This window comes from Musca domestica, unplaced genomic scaffold, assembly GCF_030504385.1.
Source record: "Musca domestica strain aabys unplaced genomic scaffold, Musca_domestica.polishedcontigs.V.1.1 17, whole genome shotgun sequence".
NCBI lineage: Eukaryota > Metazoa > Arthropoda > Insecta > Diptera > Muscidae > Musca > Musca domestica.
In genome coordinates, this window is record NW_026712230.1 from 4,008,041 (window position 1) to 4,028,282 (window position 20,242).

At 34.1% G+C, this 20,242-nt stretch overlaps 1 protein-coding gene across 1 annotated transcript; it reads right to left on the reverse strand.

The window, feature by feature from the left end:
- Positions 1-5,781: 5,781 nt before the first annotated feature.
- On the reverse strand, positions 5,782-17,530 carry LOC131801589 (juvenile hormone epoxide hydrolase 1-like). The gene is made up of 4 exons (XM_059120396.1): positions 17,145-17,530; positions 12,341-12,540; positions 6,754-6,958; positions 5,782-6,686 (listed from the first exon to the last, which is right to left on the reverse strand). The coding sequence occupies exons 1-4, from the start codon at positions 17,331-17,333 to the stop codon at positions 5,901-5,903; spliced, it is 1,380 nt and encodes a 459-aa protein (XP_058976379.1). The 5' UTR covers positions 17,334-17,530; the 3' UTR covers positions 5,782-5,900.
- Between the last annotated feature and the right edge of the window lie 2,712 nt (positions 17,531-20,242).

The window sequence follows — 20,242 nt, forward strand, 5'->3', positions numbered from 1 at the left end:
CTTGTTAAATTAATAAAAAAAACTTTTGAAAAAGCACATCACTTCATACATTTCCAAACGCACACACCTCCAAACATACGTACATACATGAGTCGGCATATGCTTTTCAATTTTTTATTCGCATCATGCGAATCGCATGAACGATCCCAAAATTTAGATAAGAGAAGAAGAGAGTGTTAATATATTAATATCGTTCATATACAATAGCCGTGTTTTATGAAAATGTGCCGGGCTATTGGCATTTCTAGCAAAACGAACGGAATTTATTTGAATTTAACTTCTTAAATCAATGGAAACTGAAACTGAAAAATAGTAGTGTTGTGCAATATTAAAAAATGAAATTTATTTCGCAAAAAACATCTACTTCAGTTGATATAATCAATGCTGCTCAACAACATTTATCATTTACATATTTATTAGTATTAATATGTTGCTTATTTATCATTTTGAACAACATTTATGTTTAACAACAATTGATATTAAACGCCAAATGAAAACAAAAACATAATTTTTGTTTTCTCTTAAGTGATCTTATTTGTGAGCGCATGTCTGGTTTGAATAGGACTGGTATAAGGTACCTTTTTAAATATATGTGGTCTTTTGAAGGTACGTACTGTTATCAGATCACAGATATGTTCGCTTTCGCTAGGGAGAAAAACTTACTCGTGAGGGAGATTGCTGGAAATGTGCAAGTTTTATATTGGGTCACTCGTGTTTGGAAAATTATGGTGGGGGCAATTTGCTCGAAATAGAGTGAGAATTTTCTCTAATAGTGAAATCGGGTGTGAAAAATATTTTTTGTTGATTTGTGTGTGCGTGTTTGTGTAACAGCAAATAGGTTTTGGTGTTGCTGTGTACTGAGAATGAGGGGGTGATCGATCGTGTTAAATTATAACGAGAAAAAAGCACCTAATTTCGGTCGGCCCGAACTTTTAATACTCTCCGTCATTTGGAAGTAAGATAAAAAATTAAAAAAAGACATTTCGACGAAATATAACCGTTATATGTGGGCTATATGAAGACGAGGACCTGCATAAGTATTTTTTTTCATCGGTTGTAGTACGGATTCTGAACTTCAAATACCAAATTTGAAGCAATTCCGGTGAATAAAGTCGCTAAAATCATCAAAATACAGAATATCGAGAGGTATCGTTTTATGGGGATATACGATCCAATAGATTGATAAAATCTTCCAATACGAAATTTGAAACAATTTCGGCCTTTAGTCACTACCGTTGTATGGGGGCTACACGAAAACGTGGACCAGCATGACCCATTTACGAACTTAACCTGCCTACTGGCAAAATACACATGTGTGCAAAATTTCTATCTCGATTCGAAAGACAATGTGATTACAACAGACATACACAAAGACAGAACGATGGACATCGCAAAATAGACTTAGAATTTTACGTTGATCAAGAACACATATAATTGTTTGGGACGAGGGGTTCGAGAAAAGCAGCGAAACTAAAAAATAGAATATTGCCCGCTCGTCTTGGTGTTTATGAATCTGTCGGTCAGCGAATCAGCTATTAAGGATCGAAAACAGATGTCCAAACAACTCACTCGAATTCGAGTAAAGAGTGAAACACGTACCAAGTCTAGCGGGTGCACTACTGGAAATAGAAAACACAAATGCTCTGTTCCAGAACCTGCAAACTGGTACTAAATTTTGTACAAAATGTTACTCGATTTTAGTGTAAGGAGGTGTACCAAAAGTACTAAATGGTGCTAACTTTGGTATATAGTGTGGGAAAAGAGCTGGAATTGTGCCTTTTGGTATTATAATCACTGTGAGTGTCTAGTTTATAGATAAGGAGGTGGATTTATAGTGCCGAAAAATATTAAATGGAATTTAAAGCTATAAAGTGTACGAAAAGTACTAAAATTTTGTAAAGGGTCCATTAAAAAGTTGAAGTTGACGAACAATGCGATTTTCTTATATGAAGCGTAGGAATTGGACTAAGACCATATAGTGGGGACTTAAGCCAAATTTTTCCACGCAATTATTTGAAGTTTGCAATAGGTTACGCCTTGTCTAACGGATAAATGGCCATATAGGTCAACTTTTTCGCATAGTTCCCATATAACTGTACTACCCGATATACGGTATTATTATAATTTTAGCGCCATTATTCAACAGATTTTTTTAAAATTTGTCGGTTTATGCAAATGTCTCATACGTCCTCTTCATCACTTATACATGTGTGTTAGTCTAGTCTGACTTTTAACCTTTTCTAAACCAACATTCTCGGAACTTATCTAGTTTTATTTCAGAACGAACATAATTGCATCATCCCAAATCTATCCTTGTTGAATAAACATAGCATGGTTCAATGTGAATCAATTTCGTTTAAATTTGAAAGAATTATTTCCAAGCTCTATGTGATATCTTGCACATAATATTGTTATTGCAGTCGTCTTACTGTTGGTATGACTAAGAATCACAAAAGGTTTCACATTAATCACGCATGCAATTAATTAATAATTTATTGGGAATTCGGTAAAACGTGTTGATTCCTCTAAGCGGGAAAGACCAATTAAATATAAAGTGAGGAAAGTATTTAAAGACTAAGTTGAATTTCAAAATTGTTCTTCGTCTTGGCACTAATGTCTAAAATGCATAATATGTTTTAATACTTTTTGAGTATATACTTATGCTAATGTGCTGGGCGAGGATTTCCACCTCTAGATATTCTTCCATCTAAGATGTTCATGATATAGAGGGAGAGTCTTACATTAGAGATAGTTGAACATTTTTTCAAAATGATACTTTTGTGGAAGAACAGACAAATACAGAGTTTAAATCGTCTTAGATATCTTCCGATAGCCTTTGTTCGTTAAACCATTCAATTTTATACTATCTTGGCATAATATAATGAAAACTGCAGCACATGTTCTTTAATATTCATTCTTTAATAAGGTAATAGATCTTTGAACTTAATTCAACCTTGTTCAATGTCATATAAGGTATATGTTATCAATAATATCATAGACATTTTTGTGTCGGTATAATATGTACATATATACGTAACAATGTATATTCGATTTGGGATTTAATTAATATCAACGAATTATGCAGTTTTGAAATGCATAAGACACAATGGAGAGAGCACAATATGACAATTTTGAATTAAAACACAACTAATGTCGTTTAGTTTGTCTCGCTCATTCTCTATCCGCTCTCCGTGATCTGAAAAGCTTTTGTTTGGGCTGTTAATAAATTGCGATTTGTGAGCGGCAGCGACGACGACGACAACGATCTTTGCACTTTCGTATATTTTGTTGAGATTATTTTTAGGGAGAGTTCGGCCAATGAAAACAACAACAAATGTATGTTTGTATTCCTGTTTAGAATGAGAAGCCGGCATTTTTTTTAGAGGGAATGAATTGGCATTTTTTATTTGACTACTTTTTTTAGGTTTTGCCATCTCATGCCGGCTTCCAGAAAATACTTCAAGTACACGCTCCTAAACAAATTGTGTGTTATGTACAGTCACGAAAAATTGTATTCGTACATCCCTTAAAAGTGTTTCACAAAAATTAAAAACTTTAAAATAATCACCCAAAGGGATAGAAGAAAAAGAGAAACATAAATGTCGTTGTAGTAATTGGCATGCACAACCCAGTAGGAACAAGTAACCAATAAAGAAAGGCCCAAAGTCGGGCGGGTCGACTTTATGATACCCTACACAAATCTGCATATTTAATAGAAAATTAAACATTTTTATGGGGGATTTATGATCGTTTTTGGATGTGTATTATGGCTTTAAAGTAGATATATATGGGAGCTATATCCAAATCTGAACCGATCTCGATAAAATTTAGCACAGGTATTTCTGAGCTGTATTAGACACATTTCCCCGGATATCGTTGTTACGGAGTGCATATTGCGTCTGAGGAGAACAAAAATAACAAATCGAATGAACAATATACAACCAACTTCAGACTGATGTCATTACTAAGACACTCGTCCGACACCTGTTCAAATTTTTCCAGTGACAGCTGATTATATTGATTACAAGCGTACAAAAGCACATTGGTGAGAATTTTTCAGAAAAAAAAATTATTCGTGATGGAATTCAAACGTGATAGTGTGATTTCTTTATATTTGGCTGGAAAACCACAAGTGACTATCGTTAGAGCACTCCAGCATTAAAATGTGAATTAATCTTTTGTGACTCGTACCATCGCTCGTTACCGTGATACTGGTAGCATAGCCCGATGTCAAGGAAGTGGACGGAAGAAAACAGCAACATATGCAGAAATGGTTTGAAAAGTAAAGAAGCGACTTGATCGAAACCCGTGTCGCGGTGGCCGAAAAATAGGTCGTGAGCTGAACATATCGCAATGTTCCATTCGGCAAATATTAAAAAATGAGCTTGCCATTGAAATTCCAAAAAGTGCAAATACTTACACCGGAATAAAAATAGACTCAAGAGAGCTAAAGAGTTGCTTCGCTTGGCCGAAAGTGGTGAACTGCCGGATTTAGTTTTCTTCGATGAGAAAACATTCGCTGTCCAGCAGCTTGTAAACAAACAAAATGATCGTGTTTACTTGCCAAAGAAGTCTGGCAAGTGCTCAAAATGTGCACCTTCGGTTGGCCACCAGAACTCAAGTGCCGCCATGGTGATGATGTGGGCCGTCATAACAGCCGATGGTCGCTCTCCGCTCGTATTAATCGACCGTGGCATCAAAATAAATGTCGAATATTATCGCGTAAATATTCCGGAGGGTGTATTAAATCCTTGGGCACACAAACATCTTGGCCGCAGACCTTGGACATTCCAACAGGACTCAACACCATCGCACTCAGCACACGCCACCCAAGAATGGTTACAAAATGAGGTTCCTTGCTTCATTTCCAGCGCATAATGGCCACCAAAATCTCCGGATACCAGTCCGTTGGACTATTGTGTCTGAAGTATATTGGAAAGCAAGGTTGGCACTAAAAAATACCGCAGAGCAACATTTGGACAGCATGTGACAGTTTCATTGGCCGTTTGAAGGCCATAATTCGTGGCAAAGGTGACCAATTCGAACAATTCTAAACTTATTCTAAAATTTTATACTATTTCCGACATTTTTTGCTTTCATTCGATGAAATTTAAAAAAAAAAAAAATGTAAAAATTATGGTGTTTGACTTTGTTGCAGTATATTTACCTCATCTTGTATAGCTATAGCTAACATATGTATGTTTCATCCGATTTGATGCTAAGTCCCCCACATGCGTAATATACATCCCACAACAATGATATTTGATACCGGACATCAAATACAGCTCGAAAATAAATCTGTCAAATTTTATCAAGATCGGTTCCGATTTTTGTGTACCTTCGATGTACATCTTCATCCGATTTTATGGTTATTGTCCACCATATATGTAATATCAGCCCAAAGTGGATAGGTTTTTTCATATTCAACCGAATTTTACCATTTAGTGAAATTCAGTCCGGTATATCTATTACCCAAAAAAAAAATATCATATAGTCGGTCCCGCCTGACTTTTGACTTTTCCTTACTGTTTTTTTTTTTTAACAAAACCCTCGTTGTATCTCAACAATTTCAACAAAAAAGTTAAAACTTGGCTTTGAATTCCTTAACAATCACTGGATCTATTTTTTATGAAACATAGATTGAAGGAAAGCTTAAGATTTCACAAATCCAGCAAAATTATGAAAATATCTTTGCTGTTTAAAAGTTATTGATTTTGGGCCAGGGAAAATGTTTCTTAAGCACTGTGCGCCGTAAGCAAATTCAAATTTTTGTCACAGCAATTAATACAAAAACAGTCATTTATTAAATTGAATCATTAAAAAAAAAACAATAAATATTCTGTACAAAACAAAAACAACAATATTTAAAGAAATAACATATTTCATCCGATGCTCTCGATTTACTTGAATTCGATTTTATTGACAAATTCCGCAAAATCAATGTACAGCATTACGGGTGCCTCCAATGCGGCAAAGTGGCCGACTTGATTGAAGTATTTGCTGTGGATCAAATTTGGATACTTATCCAACAACTGCCAGTCGAGAGCTGGTGGCAAATCATAGCGGAAACGGGCACAACCCATTGGCACTGGCGTTTGGACACGTTCCAATTGTAAGCCCAAATATTCCTTTTGCATGTTCTCCTTGTAGAAGCGGCCTGCAGTGGTGGCACTGTTGGTCAGATAATAAACCATGACATTGTCCAAAATCGCATCGAATGTGAACACTTTGCTGATGGCATCAAATCGTTGATTATGGACCGGGCCAGTTGCCGCCTGGAATTTTTCAATGTAATACGAGGCAAGTCCAACTGGGCTAGTAAGCAGAGCTGTACCAATAGTATCGGGCTTGGTGGCTTGAATGTGGAAATAACCACTTTCTTCCAAATAGAATTTCAATTTTTCCGACAACGGGAAGTGATGGTCATGGAAAAAGCGGGACGGCAGGAATTTCTCGGGCATAAAACTGGCCACAATGCTCTTCATAATGGCCAGGGGACTTTGCATCACGCACATGTTGGAATGGTAGCCCAAAACGTTTTCCGGGAAGAGTGTGGCAACATCACTGCCAATAATGGAGCCCCAATCACCGCCTTGCACCAAGAACTTTTCAAATCCCAGACGCAGCATAAGATTACGCATGACAATGGCCATTTCGGCAGCATTGAAGCCAACTTTGCGGGCGGGCTGAAAAAGGTAAGATTGCATTTTTCAATATATTTTATTGGATAAGATTCGAGTTCGTGAGACTTACATCTGACCAACCATAACCCACTAAGGATGGTGCAATAACTTCAAAGACATAGTCACTCATCTCAGCCGGTTCAGTCAGAATGGGAATGAAATCGTAAAATTCCCTCACCGAACCGGGCCAACCGTGCAACAAAAGTAGAGGTAGGACTTTTTTCTTTTCCAAAGCATCAGCACTGGGTTTGGCGTGAATGAAGTGGATTTTTAATCTGAAAAAAGGGAACAGAAAAGTGTAAAATTGCATATGAGTAAGGAAGCTACAATGAACCTTTGAGGAAATACAATTTAATTTAATGCTGCAGATACCATAAATCGGAAGTAAATGCAATAAAAAGTTTGCCTAATAGTATTGGATCTTAGAAAAAAGCCAAACCGATAAATACAAGCATTCGAGAAGTGTTTCTCCCATTCAGCAGAATTTATCGCAAAACTTGGGCTTGTGTTCCTGAGCGTTTTAAAATAGTTTAATTGCCTAATTGAGGGATTGACTTTTTGATTTTCCCTGACATATTTAATACTGAAAATGGAATATATCGCCCCACGTTTAGGTATATTACTGTACCTTCAGAATTTGTGACCATATTTGTTATTTCGGGTGCTTAAGGCTAGTATACACATAATAGTTGTGTTCCAGTACTTTTTTAGTAGTAAAACTAGCAGAAGAGAGAACAGTTCGAAATGTCATTCTCATTTAGGTTTGCTCAAAAAATAAGGGAACGGAAAATTAGCAGAAATGCGATAAAATGTCAAAATTCAAAATTCCAAAAGTAAACAGCCTAAATCGGACTGGTGAAACCTCACTGAAAAGAGCGCCAACATTTAAAAAATGAGTATTGAAGATGATAAGTTAAAATTAATAATTTATAATAATAATTAATAATCTGATTCCTCATTCAGCCACTCCTCTTCACTGCTGGAATCATCCAAAAGTGAATACATCAGTTGCCCCATATTTTCTCTTTTTGTTTTTTGCACGACAAATATTAGTTTTTCCTTTAGTTTTCAAGTTGATCATTTTCTTTATTGAAATGTATCAATACATTTTTCAACCTTGTTAGCCCTGCCAATTAAATGTCAAATTTACAATATGCACATTTCTGCTCGGCCAAATTCATGTAGCTAAAACAAGCACAAATGTGCACCACTCAGCGCCATTTTTTTCTCGAGAGAGCTGCAAGTTTTGCTAGTTTTTGGAGTACGGGAACGCGTTGTAGCAGAATTAGTGCTAATTGCAGGTTCTGGAACACAACTAATGTTACAATCCCATGTAAAGCTACGTTTTCTATAACAATCTTTAAGGCGCTTCAAATAAATTGTTTTGTGAAAGGAAACGCTTTATTGTGTAGTAAATATTGATATATTCATAGTATATGTGCAATATAAATATTATATAGCATTGTACATTATATATTTCAAAAATTATAGCGTTGCGTTTAAGTTTTAAAGTTGATGGGCACGCTTAAAATTCTGCTTCAAAATTGTTAATAACAAAATGTTAAAAAATCACCTTACATATGGCACTAACAACATGTGGAAGCCTAGCCTTTAGTGCGTAATACGGTATCTCCTGATACACAAACTTCCAACCACATAAATTTGAATATTATATTTCGGGTTCTTTGTGGGTAGATCAGCCGATAGCTTTTACTGCTAGTGCTTTTTTAATATTATTTATTATAATTTATAACAAAAAAAAAAAAAAAAAAATAAATAAATAAATAAATAACTCATCCCAAATAAACTAAAATCAAAGTAGCTGCATTATAATTATGAAACATATTAAGTTCAGTGGCAATTCAAAGAGTTCACACAGGAACTGAATTCCGATCTTAGTTGTCTTTTGTTATCTACAGTTTTTTATTCAGCGAAGAATCTTCCATAACAAGAAGACACTAAACTATCTCTCACATATACTATTCTTAATCGTCCACGTACATGTATATATTTTTGAAATTGGTATATATTTTTAATGAAAACAATTTGACAGCAAAAGAAGGCAGCAGTCACTTTTATCCTATCATCTTCGAAAATAGAACACTATAACAGTAAAGGTAAGGTCACATTGAGCAAATATTTGACGAAAAATGTCAAATATTTCTTTGACGGTAAATACAAAAACAGCTGATTTTGGGAAAACAAAATTATTTGCCAGAAAACAAAAATTTGACCAGTGTGTCCATAATGTGAACACCTATGATCAATTATTTTCCTCTTTTTTGGTCAAACATTTATTTGACGGTGCAAATGTTTTGTAAGGTCAAACAAGGAAAAATATCAGTTTAAAACATTGGGCAGCATTTTGCTTTAAGAACAGGAGCATTTGTAACATGATGTTTAATGAATAGAAAAGCAAACGAATACAATAGGTGGTTTTGTTTATTTGATATTTTTGAATTAACTGAATTTGAATGCTTAGTAAAAATTTAATATATGGTCTGTTCCAGAACTGCAAGATGTAAAAGTTTTTACTACGATTGCCGATTTTCCCTTTATTATATCGAAGAAAATTGACAAACTAGTAGATTCTTGCAGGTTCAGGAATACGATATAGGTAGATGCATCAACGCTTGAAACATTGATATGTCAAACATTTTGAAATGTTTTGACAAAAATAAGAAGATTTTTCTATGTTTCCTTTTACGTAATGATATGTATTTTTCAACAATTTTTACAAATTTCAATAATATTTCATTCATTATTGTTTTGTCAGTTCATTGTCCCAGCAGCTATGTCGATGCGACTACCAGTATTCTTCTACCGTGATACAAACATACAAAAATGCAAAAAAAATGTTCTGACATGGAATTTATTCCACAACAGCTGGTCATTTGCTTCCCTTCTCCAAATAAATTATACCCGAAACTGCATTTTCTTTATGTCTCTCTTTCACTCTCTCTGTCTATTTCTCTCGGGCAAATAAATTTATGTTTCCTCACAGTTTGATCAAACAATTTATTGGGAAAATATATTTTACGAATGTGAACATGTGTCAAACATGTTTCCCCATAGCACTATTTGACGCTATTTGGTGACTGTTTGAACAAACAAAGTCTGTCAAATATTTGACTGTAATGTGAACATCGAATCAACTCTGTATGAATTTCGCATTTGTTCAGTCAAATATGGGAAAACAAATTTCGATCAAATATTTGCCCAGTGTGACCGTACCTTTACCGTTGTACGTTTCCTTTATAGTTTGAAATGCATTGGGATTATATTTCTCTGTAATATCAATTGTTAAAAAACATGGCATACATTAAGGTGGCTGTCTTTACGTTAAGGGGTTACCCCATTTGCAATTTTGGAAGCCCCAAATATTTAATCATTGGGATCCACCAGTTTTACTATTTTTACTGCTGATATTTATTAATTTTGGTATTTAGCGACTGAAATATCGGCGTTACTATGTTTACCAAAATATCAGGGAATATACATTTCAAATTGAAGAAGATCGATTGAGGTATGCTATTGAAAAAAAGGAATTCGTTGTGACAACGATAAAAATCAAAAATTTATTGACGAGGTTATTAGACAACTTGAAACCTAAATAATTATTCTTCTTGCATGCTTGAGAATAAATAAAGATTAAAAAGTCCAATAAGTAAACAAGTAAAAACGGTACAGAAAAGCCAAAGTCGAGATGGACCACTTTGCACATATAGTATAACAGATAAACTTTTTTATGGGGAATTTATGAGAATTAAAACATACCAAGTATGATGGGTCCTGAATGCGTATTATTCATAAAAATATATCCTATTTGAGCTGATATTGTACTTTTTAGGCAAAATAAACGTGAAAACGTGTGAATATATATTATGGGACCTATATCCAAATCTGAATCGATCTCTAAAAAACTTAACAGAAGTATTTCTCTGATTAAACGTATAGCTTTATCTTAATCGAATTTAACCAAATTTGATACACTTTCTGCCAGGCTAAATTCGTTCGTATGTGCCATTCAGTTCGGGTTTATATTTACCATATGGTGCACAATGAACTTCAAATCGAATAAATATATGTGTGGGAGCTATATCCAAATCTGAACTGATCTCGATAAAATTTTGCAAAAGTATTTCTAATATGTATTTGATATATTTCCACGAGTATCGTTGTTACGGAGTGCATATTACGGCTGTGAGGGAGAAATTTAACAAATCGGATGAAGAATATATTGGGAGCTATATCTAAACTGATTTCCACAAAATTGGACACTCTTGTTTCTAGGCTCAATTTTGTTATTTGGACTAATATTGCATATTTAATGCATAAAAAAAGGCAAATCGGACGAACATATATGTGGGAGCTATATCTAAATTTTGATTATCTCCAACTTCAAGGGTTCGTCCTTGGACCAAACAAATGTTTTGTGCTAAATTTTATCTTGATCGGCAATAAATGTGTTTATTTGTTTACAAAATTACATGAACATACGGACGGACATGCGTAAATCGACTCAGAATGTGATTCTATACAGATCATCAATATTAACTATGGGCCGAACTCTATGTTACAAACAAATTCCTTTAAAAAATGAAGCTATAACTTTATGAATTTTGAATATCTGGTGTTACACGGGGCTATAGAAGAAGAGAGAGAATATGCCAGAGAAGGGGGTGCCTTTTGCTCCAAACACACAATTTCAATCATCAAAATACCGAATATAGGGAGGTACCATTATGTACTGGAAATTGTCTGTCATTGGTTGTAGTAGTACTCCAAATACCAAATTCGATACGGTTCCGGTGAAAATTGTGACACAAATCAACAAAATACTGAATTTCTGACGCACAATTACACGAGGACTACACAAAATCTGGATCTATATGCACAGTTCTATGCAAAGACGTTTGACGTTAATAGTAGTTTTCAGATTTAGTATTGTCTGGGTAGAAAATTTCTGTGAGAGTGATTTGAAAACCCGATATTTTATCATTAAAAAATTCAAAATTCATTCTCATACTAAATGGTTTTTGTGTTATGTATGACCTATCTTGAAGTTAGTTTACCATGATCGACTCAACTCTTTTTATATTTTTCAATGTTTATTTTCATTTACAGTTTGAAATTGCACTGTCCGGCAATTTTCAAGCGAAATCATCAAGATATGCCAAAAGTATTGCATACTTCTAGGCATAGAGTTAAATACTGCCGTAAGTTTTGTTTTCATTCACATTTGATTTATTGGCAAGGAAGAACACAATATTCTACAATTGAATAATATCAATACGAAAATGCAATGCAGTCTAAGTATATTCGACAGGTGGCAATCAACTGTTTTCATTTTCCTTTTTTTCACGTTTCAAATTACCGACATTTTGCCACCAAAGTTTTCGAAAAAAAGGATGGGTTCTATCACGACTAAACTATGTCTTCGAGCATATATGATTTGTCTTATTCTATTTTATGAACCAATCAAAAGAATAGAAAGTTCAGTCGCTGTTTTTTTTTGCGTAGTAAGAGTTTATTGTCCACTCAAATTCGATTATTATTAATAGCTCAATAAATAATTGATTGCCGGTTAAAATCACCCATTGCGGTTAACTTTTCACGCATATAAACGATTGAATTATTGATTTCATTTTACTTACCCCTGAATTTCGGTTGTAAACTGTGGCAAACTATTTAGCAGAGCCTCACGTTCTGGCCATTTGGCCAAGTAGGTGTCACGCCAATATTTCACCACCTGTGTCATTGCCTCGGTGTTGTAGCCATACTCGAATTTCACACCTTCCAGAGGTTCAGTCAATTTTAATGTGCGGTTTAATTGTTTTTGTAAATCGGTAATGATCTGAAAAAAAAACGGATAGACGAAGAAAAACAAAGTATATGTGAGAATACTGATGTTTTGGGTTGGAAATACAAGTGTTTATCAATCACAACAGTGGCATCCAATCAAATTGTAATGCGTTATTCACAATAGAATGGTGGTAAGATTTTGAACCGAGCAAAATTTTGTCGGCAGACGGGTCAAATTCGAAGGTGGGCTATATCGTTCCATTATATCGTATAGACCCCAGATAACATTATATAGATGATTGGAGTCACTTTTTTAATAGAATTGTATAAAAGTTAGTATTTGAAGTTCGTAATGAGTAGTTATCCCACTAGTCCCGGATTTCATAAGTCCCTATATAACGGCACCTTCCAATATTCGACATTATAATGATTTTGGGATACATTTTGAAATGAATATCTCTAAAATTGTCATCTGAAGTGCGAAATGGGAATTAAACCATGTGACAGAAAATTGTTTAAATGGGTCTAGGTTTTCGTATATTATCCATATTACGGTACAACATTTCTCCAGATATTTTAATAATTATAGCAACCCTATATATTAAGGTAAATTTTAACAAATGAATCCCTCAAAAAACAAGGCCTACAAAATTTTACAACTTTAAAAGTTATTCTATGGAACTGATGCTGGTGTGCGGTTGTTGAGTTCGAGAAAAAGACCAAATTATCTGCCCAACGAAGAAGAACAGTGGCATCCGTGTGGAAGACTTTTGTCTTAAAAACGTAAGTTAAAAAAAATATTAAGTTCCGCCGGACCGAAGTTTTAGTACCCTCCACCTTCGGATAAAGAAAATATATTTTTATAAAAGTATTTGAATTCAAACGTGTTCCACTTTAAACAACAAATGCCTGTAAGACCGTTTGGATAATGTTGTTAAACTGTTCAAAACAAAAAAAAAAAAAAAAACTTAAATTGGGGAGGCCATTGTATGGGGGACATACAAAAACGGGAACCTCTACAGACAATTTTATACTTCAAGGATTGTCATCTACCAAATCTTGAAACAATTTCGAGACTAGGATTATAAAAATATCGGATATCGGGAGGTACCATTATATGGCGGCTATACCAAAACATGGAAATTATGAGTATATATACTCTATGGAGTCTATGTCGAATATTTAGGGATTTTACAAACGGAATGACAATGTTAATATACCATCCTTTTCAAGGTGGAGGGCATAAAAGTTGTTATATACAGGGTTGCCCATATTCGACGGACCTTTGGGCCCTTTGGGCCCATTCAAATCGACGAGGCTTGTCCGCAGGCAACATTATTTGCGTCAATTGAATTTTGTACGGGAACAAATGCAAATCAATGCAAATAATCCGTTGTAAAGTGGACCGAGCCATGCCCAACTGCTGAGAACGGCGTTTTTGGGATGTTCTTGGGGACCTCTCAACACTGGCTCGTACGGCAGCGATATTCACGGCCGATCGCCTTGGTCGGCTTTTATATGGCCTCTTCGGATTAGAAAGAGCCTTACTAGTCGAAAATTTTTCGTATAAACGCTTAATGGTGTTCTTAGAAGGCGCACTTCTCACATTTTTTAATGTTTTAAAAGCACGTTGAGTTTTCACAATTGACTTTTTCTGTTGAATGTAAAAATCTGCTTGGACTGACGCTTCAAACGCGGTATATCATTAAGCAATGTGACATCTCTGTCAAAAGTTATGGCGTTGTCAGATGGGTCCGTCGAATATGGGCAACCCTGTAGGGACTATTATAAATTTTGTATCTAAATTTGTGAGATTCTCAGTCTGTAATTAATATTACCTGGGACCAAATTTTTGTTATATCGGATGCTCACTCCTTTCTGTATAGGATTTTTTCTCGAAATTTTTTCAAGTTTTGTGGAGAGGTACCAGAAAGAATGTGTTAAAAATATTTATAGCTCCGTTCCAGAACTGCTATAAAGGAAAAATGTCTACTACGTAAACGGATTTTCTACTATGATATTGGATTTTCCCCTCTGAAAATTGCAAACCTAGTAGATTCTTGCAAGTTCTGAAACAGAGCAAATGTGTTCTAAATTTTAAAGTCGATAATATCAATTGCCTACCTCGATCTAAATATATTACTATGTACCAAGTTTAGACCAAATGGGATACCTCCTTCGAGAGTGTGCGCATAGATAAGCGGACATGGCTAAATAGACTACAAAGGTCCTGAAACGGATTTCGTCCAAAGCGGCACAGGGTCTAAACCCATTACTTTAATGAGACACCTTTGGGTTACATTAAATTTTGGTGTGTAGGTTTGAGATAAGGCTGGATTTTTAGAAATTTCAACTATAAGTACTGAAAGGTACTAAAAATTTAATCCATTGTTTTGGTCATACGGCTAAAAAGCAAAAATAAAATTTGGAATATGTCTCGCTGAAGTAGTGTATAATGGATGCATCAAAGGTTTTTTTTTTGGAAATTGGAACGATAAGTGTACTAAAAGTACTAAATTTAATATGAAATGGCATATATATTATGTGAACGGATGAAGCCAAAATCTAGAGTTAATATAAGAAGATTGTTTTGGAAATGTGTAACAACGTTGATAAATGGTATTACATTCGGTTTTGTATGAACGGATAGAGCAGGAAATTTGAAATGTTGGTGGGAAGGGTTGAGATGAAGAGGTTGGTTAGAAATTCGTAGTACAAGTATACGATAAGTACTAAATTGTACTAAATTTCATATTCGTGGAAGGGATAAGATCGGACGATCCCAATTTTTTTTTTTTTTGGAAATTGCTGTTATGCTGTTATGCGATGGAGGTAAAAATCCTGAAATTTAGTATGAGAATCAAGTTTAGGGAGTAAAGTATATGCAAGGGAATGATTTTGGAAATGTGTACTAAGTCTAAGATCTGTACTAAATGGTACTAAACTTGGTACAATGTTAATGGTAGAATGAGAAGGTAGGAGAAGGCATATCTATTGATCGGTTAAAGATAAAGTCTTCACATTTGGAACGTGTGACGGAATGCGGTACAAAAATAAATTTGTCAAGCTATATTGAAATCGGTTCAGATTTGGATGTAGCTCCTATATATATTTTAGGCCGTTTTCAGGTATTTAATACACCAAACACGATATTTATCTTCAGTTTCAATAAAACTTGAATTTGTAAATGAATTCAGTTCAATTCATTCATTCAATCGGTTCAGATTTAGATATAGCTCTCATATAAATTTTCGTCCGATTTCACATATTTTATGCACCAAACACGATATGTATGTCGGATTCTACTGAAATTCGAAATGAGTGATGAAATTTGGCACAAAAATAAATTTGCCAAATTATATTGACATTTTTTTAGATTTGAATATAGTTTCCATATACATTTTAGGCCGATTTCATGAATTTGATGCACCAAACACGCTTTGTATCCCCAACTTCAATGAAATTTGGAGAGTGTGATTGAATTTGGTCTTAAAATTTATTTGCCAAATTGTATTGAAATTGTTTCAGATTTGGATATAGCTCCCACACATATTTTCGGCCGATTTCATGTATTTGATGGACCAAACACCATAAGTATTTCCAATTTTCAATCGATTTCATGTATTTGATGCACTATACACGCTATGTATGTCAAATGTCAATGAAATATGGGATGTGTGACGGAATTCGGTATAAAAATATTTTTGGTCAAAGTATATTGAAATAGGTTCGGATTTTGATATTATTTTATTAGAAAACATAGTCCCACCATGCCTTTGCAATGGTAAGGATTATTGCGGGGAAGCATTACAATATATATATTTTTTTTAAATATTGAATTTGTTTTATTTTTATTTAAAAAACCAAAAAATAATCGTAAATAAAGTTTTAAATGCATATCAAATCGAAAAGGGTAGCGAAGAGCCCCGTGTTCAGCTAGTATAAACGTAAAACTCTATAGCCGTCTTTTTGCCAAACTTAATACCTTTTAAACTTTTCATTTATTTGATTTCATTTTGGGCTCTATACATATCCGAAATTAAAAAAAAAAAAAAAAAAAATGACCGTTTCCTTATCGAAATTTGTATTTATTCACAAAACATGGCATTTCATATCCACCGACATTGACAACAAGTTGACGAAGCAATTCATTAGCGACCTGAAACAGTATGAGGAACTTCACAACAATTTTGCTACACTTGGTAACTCTTAGTTTTCACAGAGGGAAAATAGTTTTATATAGAATTTTCGATTAAAGTCCACATTTGACGATACCATCAGACCATGATGGCCAATTTGAAGTGATTTCAATCATACTTTCCACAATTTAAACTTTGTGTTTTAACCTTGCAAAAATTTGAAATTCATGGTCCGAAGTTCAGTATTGCTTTCGCTTAATGGTAATCTCCAAAAGTTTTCAGTTTGTTGGTGGTGGGGATACCAAAAATTTTGTTCAATCAAACCATCATACAAATCGTGTGGCAGGGATGAAATAGCCATGCTGTGAGGCAACATCAATTTTTCTAATAATTTTTCACACAAAACGCATTTTTTGTTTACCGCACATCACTCTTTTTTGTCAATAAGCACTATTTTTCTCCATTTACAAGTTCATATCACTTCACTTTTGATATGACCCAACATTTGCCTACTAACCTCTGGTTGAATTTTAATTGCAAACGGTTTAATGGTTTTATCTTCTTTGTAATTGGCTGCATCTCCGGGTCCCCAATATTTGTTCGTATCGAACTTGGGTAAGGGGAGTGGTCGAGTCACTTCATCGAACTTAAGATAACCGTAACCGATGAGAACACCGAACAGTGCCACAAATATTAGGAATTTCATTTCTTCCGACCGACCGACAGTGTGTTCCCTTTCGAAATGTTTATTCTATTAAAGCGGGCGAAACTAAATGCCACTCGAGCAACGAATTATCAAAATTTGCCGGCAACGACGACTGCGACAACGTCGTCCGTGTATGAGCGAGTGTCTCTCCAAAGCGTTTGACAAACTGACTGCGTAAGCATTGTCCCCACAATTAAATTTGAAATAGATTGGGATGACTTTTCTTCACCAAGAGTGTATTTGTTATTTTTTTGATGTGTTTGGCCTTTTTTACACTAGTCTACAATGACAAATGAATGGCAAATAAATAAAATTAAAACTATTTATTTTTTTCAACTTTTTTTCAACTGGCAGCTACACATTGGGGTACTAAATTTAGTAGGGACTCGGATTCCCCTGTCTGCTAACAAGTAATCAATTGCCTGTTTTATTACAACAAATAATTATTATTAACTATGAACTTAATTTGTTGGGAACATGTGATATTTTTCTCACATATATAATGAGACTTGATTGACGGGTATTCGATAAGAAAGGGTTGAGATTAAGAACAATATTGTAACAAGTAAAAAGTATCAGTCGGTTTTGCCGACAGATGTATACCCTCTGCCAATGTTCGATTATTTAAAAATATTTTGACTTCTGTTATGAATTTTTAAACTCTTGACCATCTATGGAGTGGGTTTGGAAAGAATGGGTCAATATTGTCCATTTCGTATCTGACCTAAATAAATATGATATAAATATTATTATGAATAAATAAGAAAATCGAATCGAAATCATCTCAGGTTTCTGGATGAGAGACATATATTTAGATATAGCAAGCTGTAAAGAATCGCTGAGTTGTTTCGCAATTTATGACAGATAAAAGTATTGAAACTTTTGTCCCTTTGTGGGTGAAGGGGTCCGCAGATATCTATCATCTTCACAACAGATCTTGTGTTAGCAAAAATGTTTGTATGTGTGAAATTTGAAGAGACTTGGATGATTATTTCACTCTCTTTGAGCGTTATGTTTTTCAGAATTTGGAATCCTATATGGGGCAGGTAGCAAAAGAAATGGTCCGATCTCTACCGTCTTTATAACAGATCTTGTGTTGATGGAAATATTGAGATATTGCAAGTCTAAATGGAATCGGATGATAATTTGGCGTTTTAGGACCTTCATATTCAAAATTTCGACCCTTTGTGAGGAATTTACCAGAAGGAGTGAACCAATATATTCCATCTTCACAGCAGATCTTGTTTTAGTAGAAATAATGGGATGTGGGAAATTTGAAAACAATCGGACTCTTACATCATATTTTTAGAGTTATAATTCAAAATTTAGACTCTTTGTGGGAGAGGCACTTGACGAAGGGGATTTTAGCTTCCCTTTTCTGTGCAGAATATATACATATATATATATATATATATATATATATATATATATATATATATATATATATATATATATATATATATATATATATATATATATATATATATATATATATATATATATATATATATATATATATATATATATATATATATATATATTCGAATTCCAAATAAAATAAAATAAAAAACTCTGCAGTGTGATTAAAGACCAAAAATAGGAAGACTATTATCCCGCCGTTTTTCCCAACACTTTGGCAGTTATAGGTCCTAGTGTTTTGAGACTTTGTTGTCAAAATGGATCAATTTTTCGGGTTCATGTCTTCCGAACTAATATGATTGTTGGTTATTTGTTCGAAGCAAAGATGTAGCGCTTGTCAGAAAAATAAAAATCACTGATACAGATTTGATGGAGATTTATGCCCTCCATCAAACTTAATTTTCATGGTAAATTATACCCTTAGCCATATGCTTATAGAGGGTATATCGAAATAACGGTTTTAGACTCTAGGTCCCTTTGGAACAAATCCGTTTAAGGACATTTGGAGTCGATCTAGCGCTGTCAGTCCGTCCGTTTGTTTCAGGCGATTTTGTTTTTTTTTGATTTTTCAGGGAAATCTGTTCAGCGGTTTTCGAGTCCATAAATTACAAACAAACATACAAACATTTTCTTCTTTTTTATATGAGATTCAAGTTTAGAAGGTATGGTTGTTATTTGGGTGTGGTTTTGGAAATGAGTACTAAGTGTAATGACTGTACTAAATAGTACTAAATTTGGTACAATATGGTTCAGGGCGAATGGATAAAGGTTGAATGTTGAAATTTAGTGTAGAAATGAATGAAAAGTACTTAATGGTACTAAATTTGCAATATAGTGTGGGAAAAGAACTGGAATTCTGAACTTTGGTATTAGGATCACTGTGAATGCTAAGCGTTAAATGAGTGGTTGAATTTTGATTTTTTTGCCTTTTGTGGGAGAGGTACCAGAAGTGGACCAATATTTAAGTCGGACTAACGGGAAGCTGTAAGGAAATAGGTCTCTACTGATTTGACTGAATACACGTCATTTAAAAAATAATAATAAACTACGGGATCACCAACAAACAATTCATAACGACATATCCAAAAATGTTATTCATGGCGAATTTTTCCATTGGGCCCCATAAAAAAAATTGTCCAAGCCTTCTATTCCAAAAAGAAATTTTCACTCTCAGGCTTTGAACTCCATTTTGGTGAACAGAATAATGAATTATGCAACATTTTTCAATGAAGACGCTTCATGTTTTACCCACTGAAAAAGAACAACACCAAATGACAACCATTTTTTAGAAATTGTACCAGAAGCCTTCAAATTATTGGAAATTATATTTCTTTTAGAAATGTATTTTATTTTTTATTGCTATTTTGGAAATCCATTTATGCAGTAAAATAATTTACAATTTCAAGCAGTTTAATTTCGTTTTATTGGAACTCTTCGTCCATTGGAATTGGAAAAATCTTCAAGTATTAGGCTATCAATGACTACCAGTA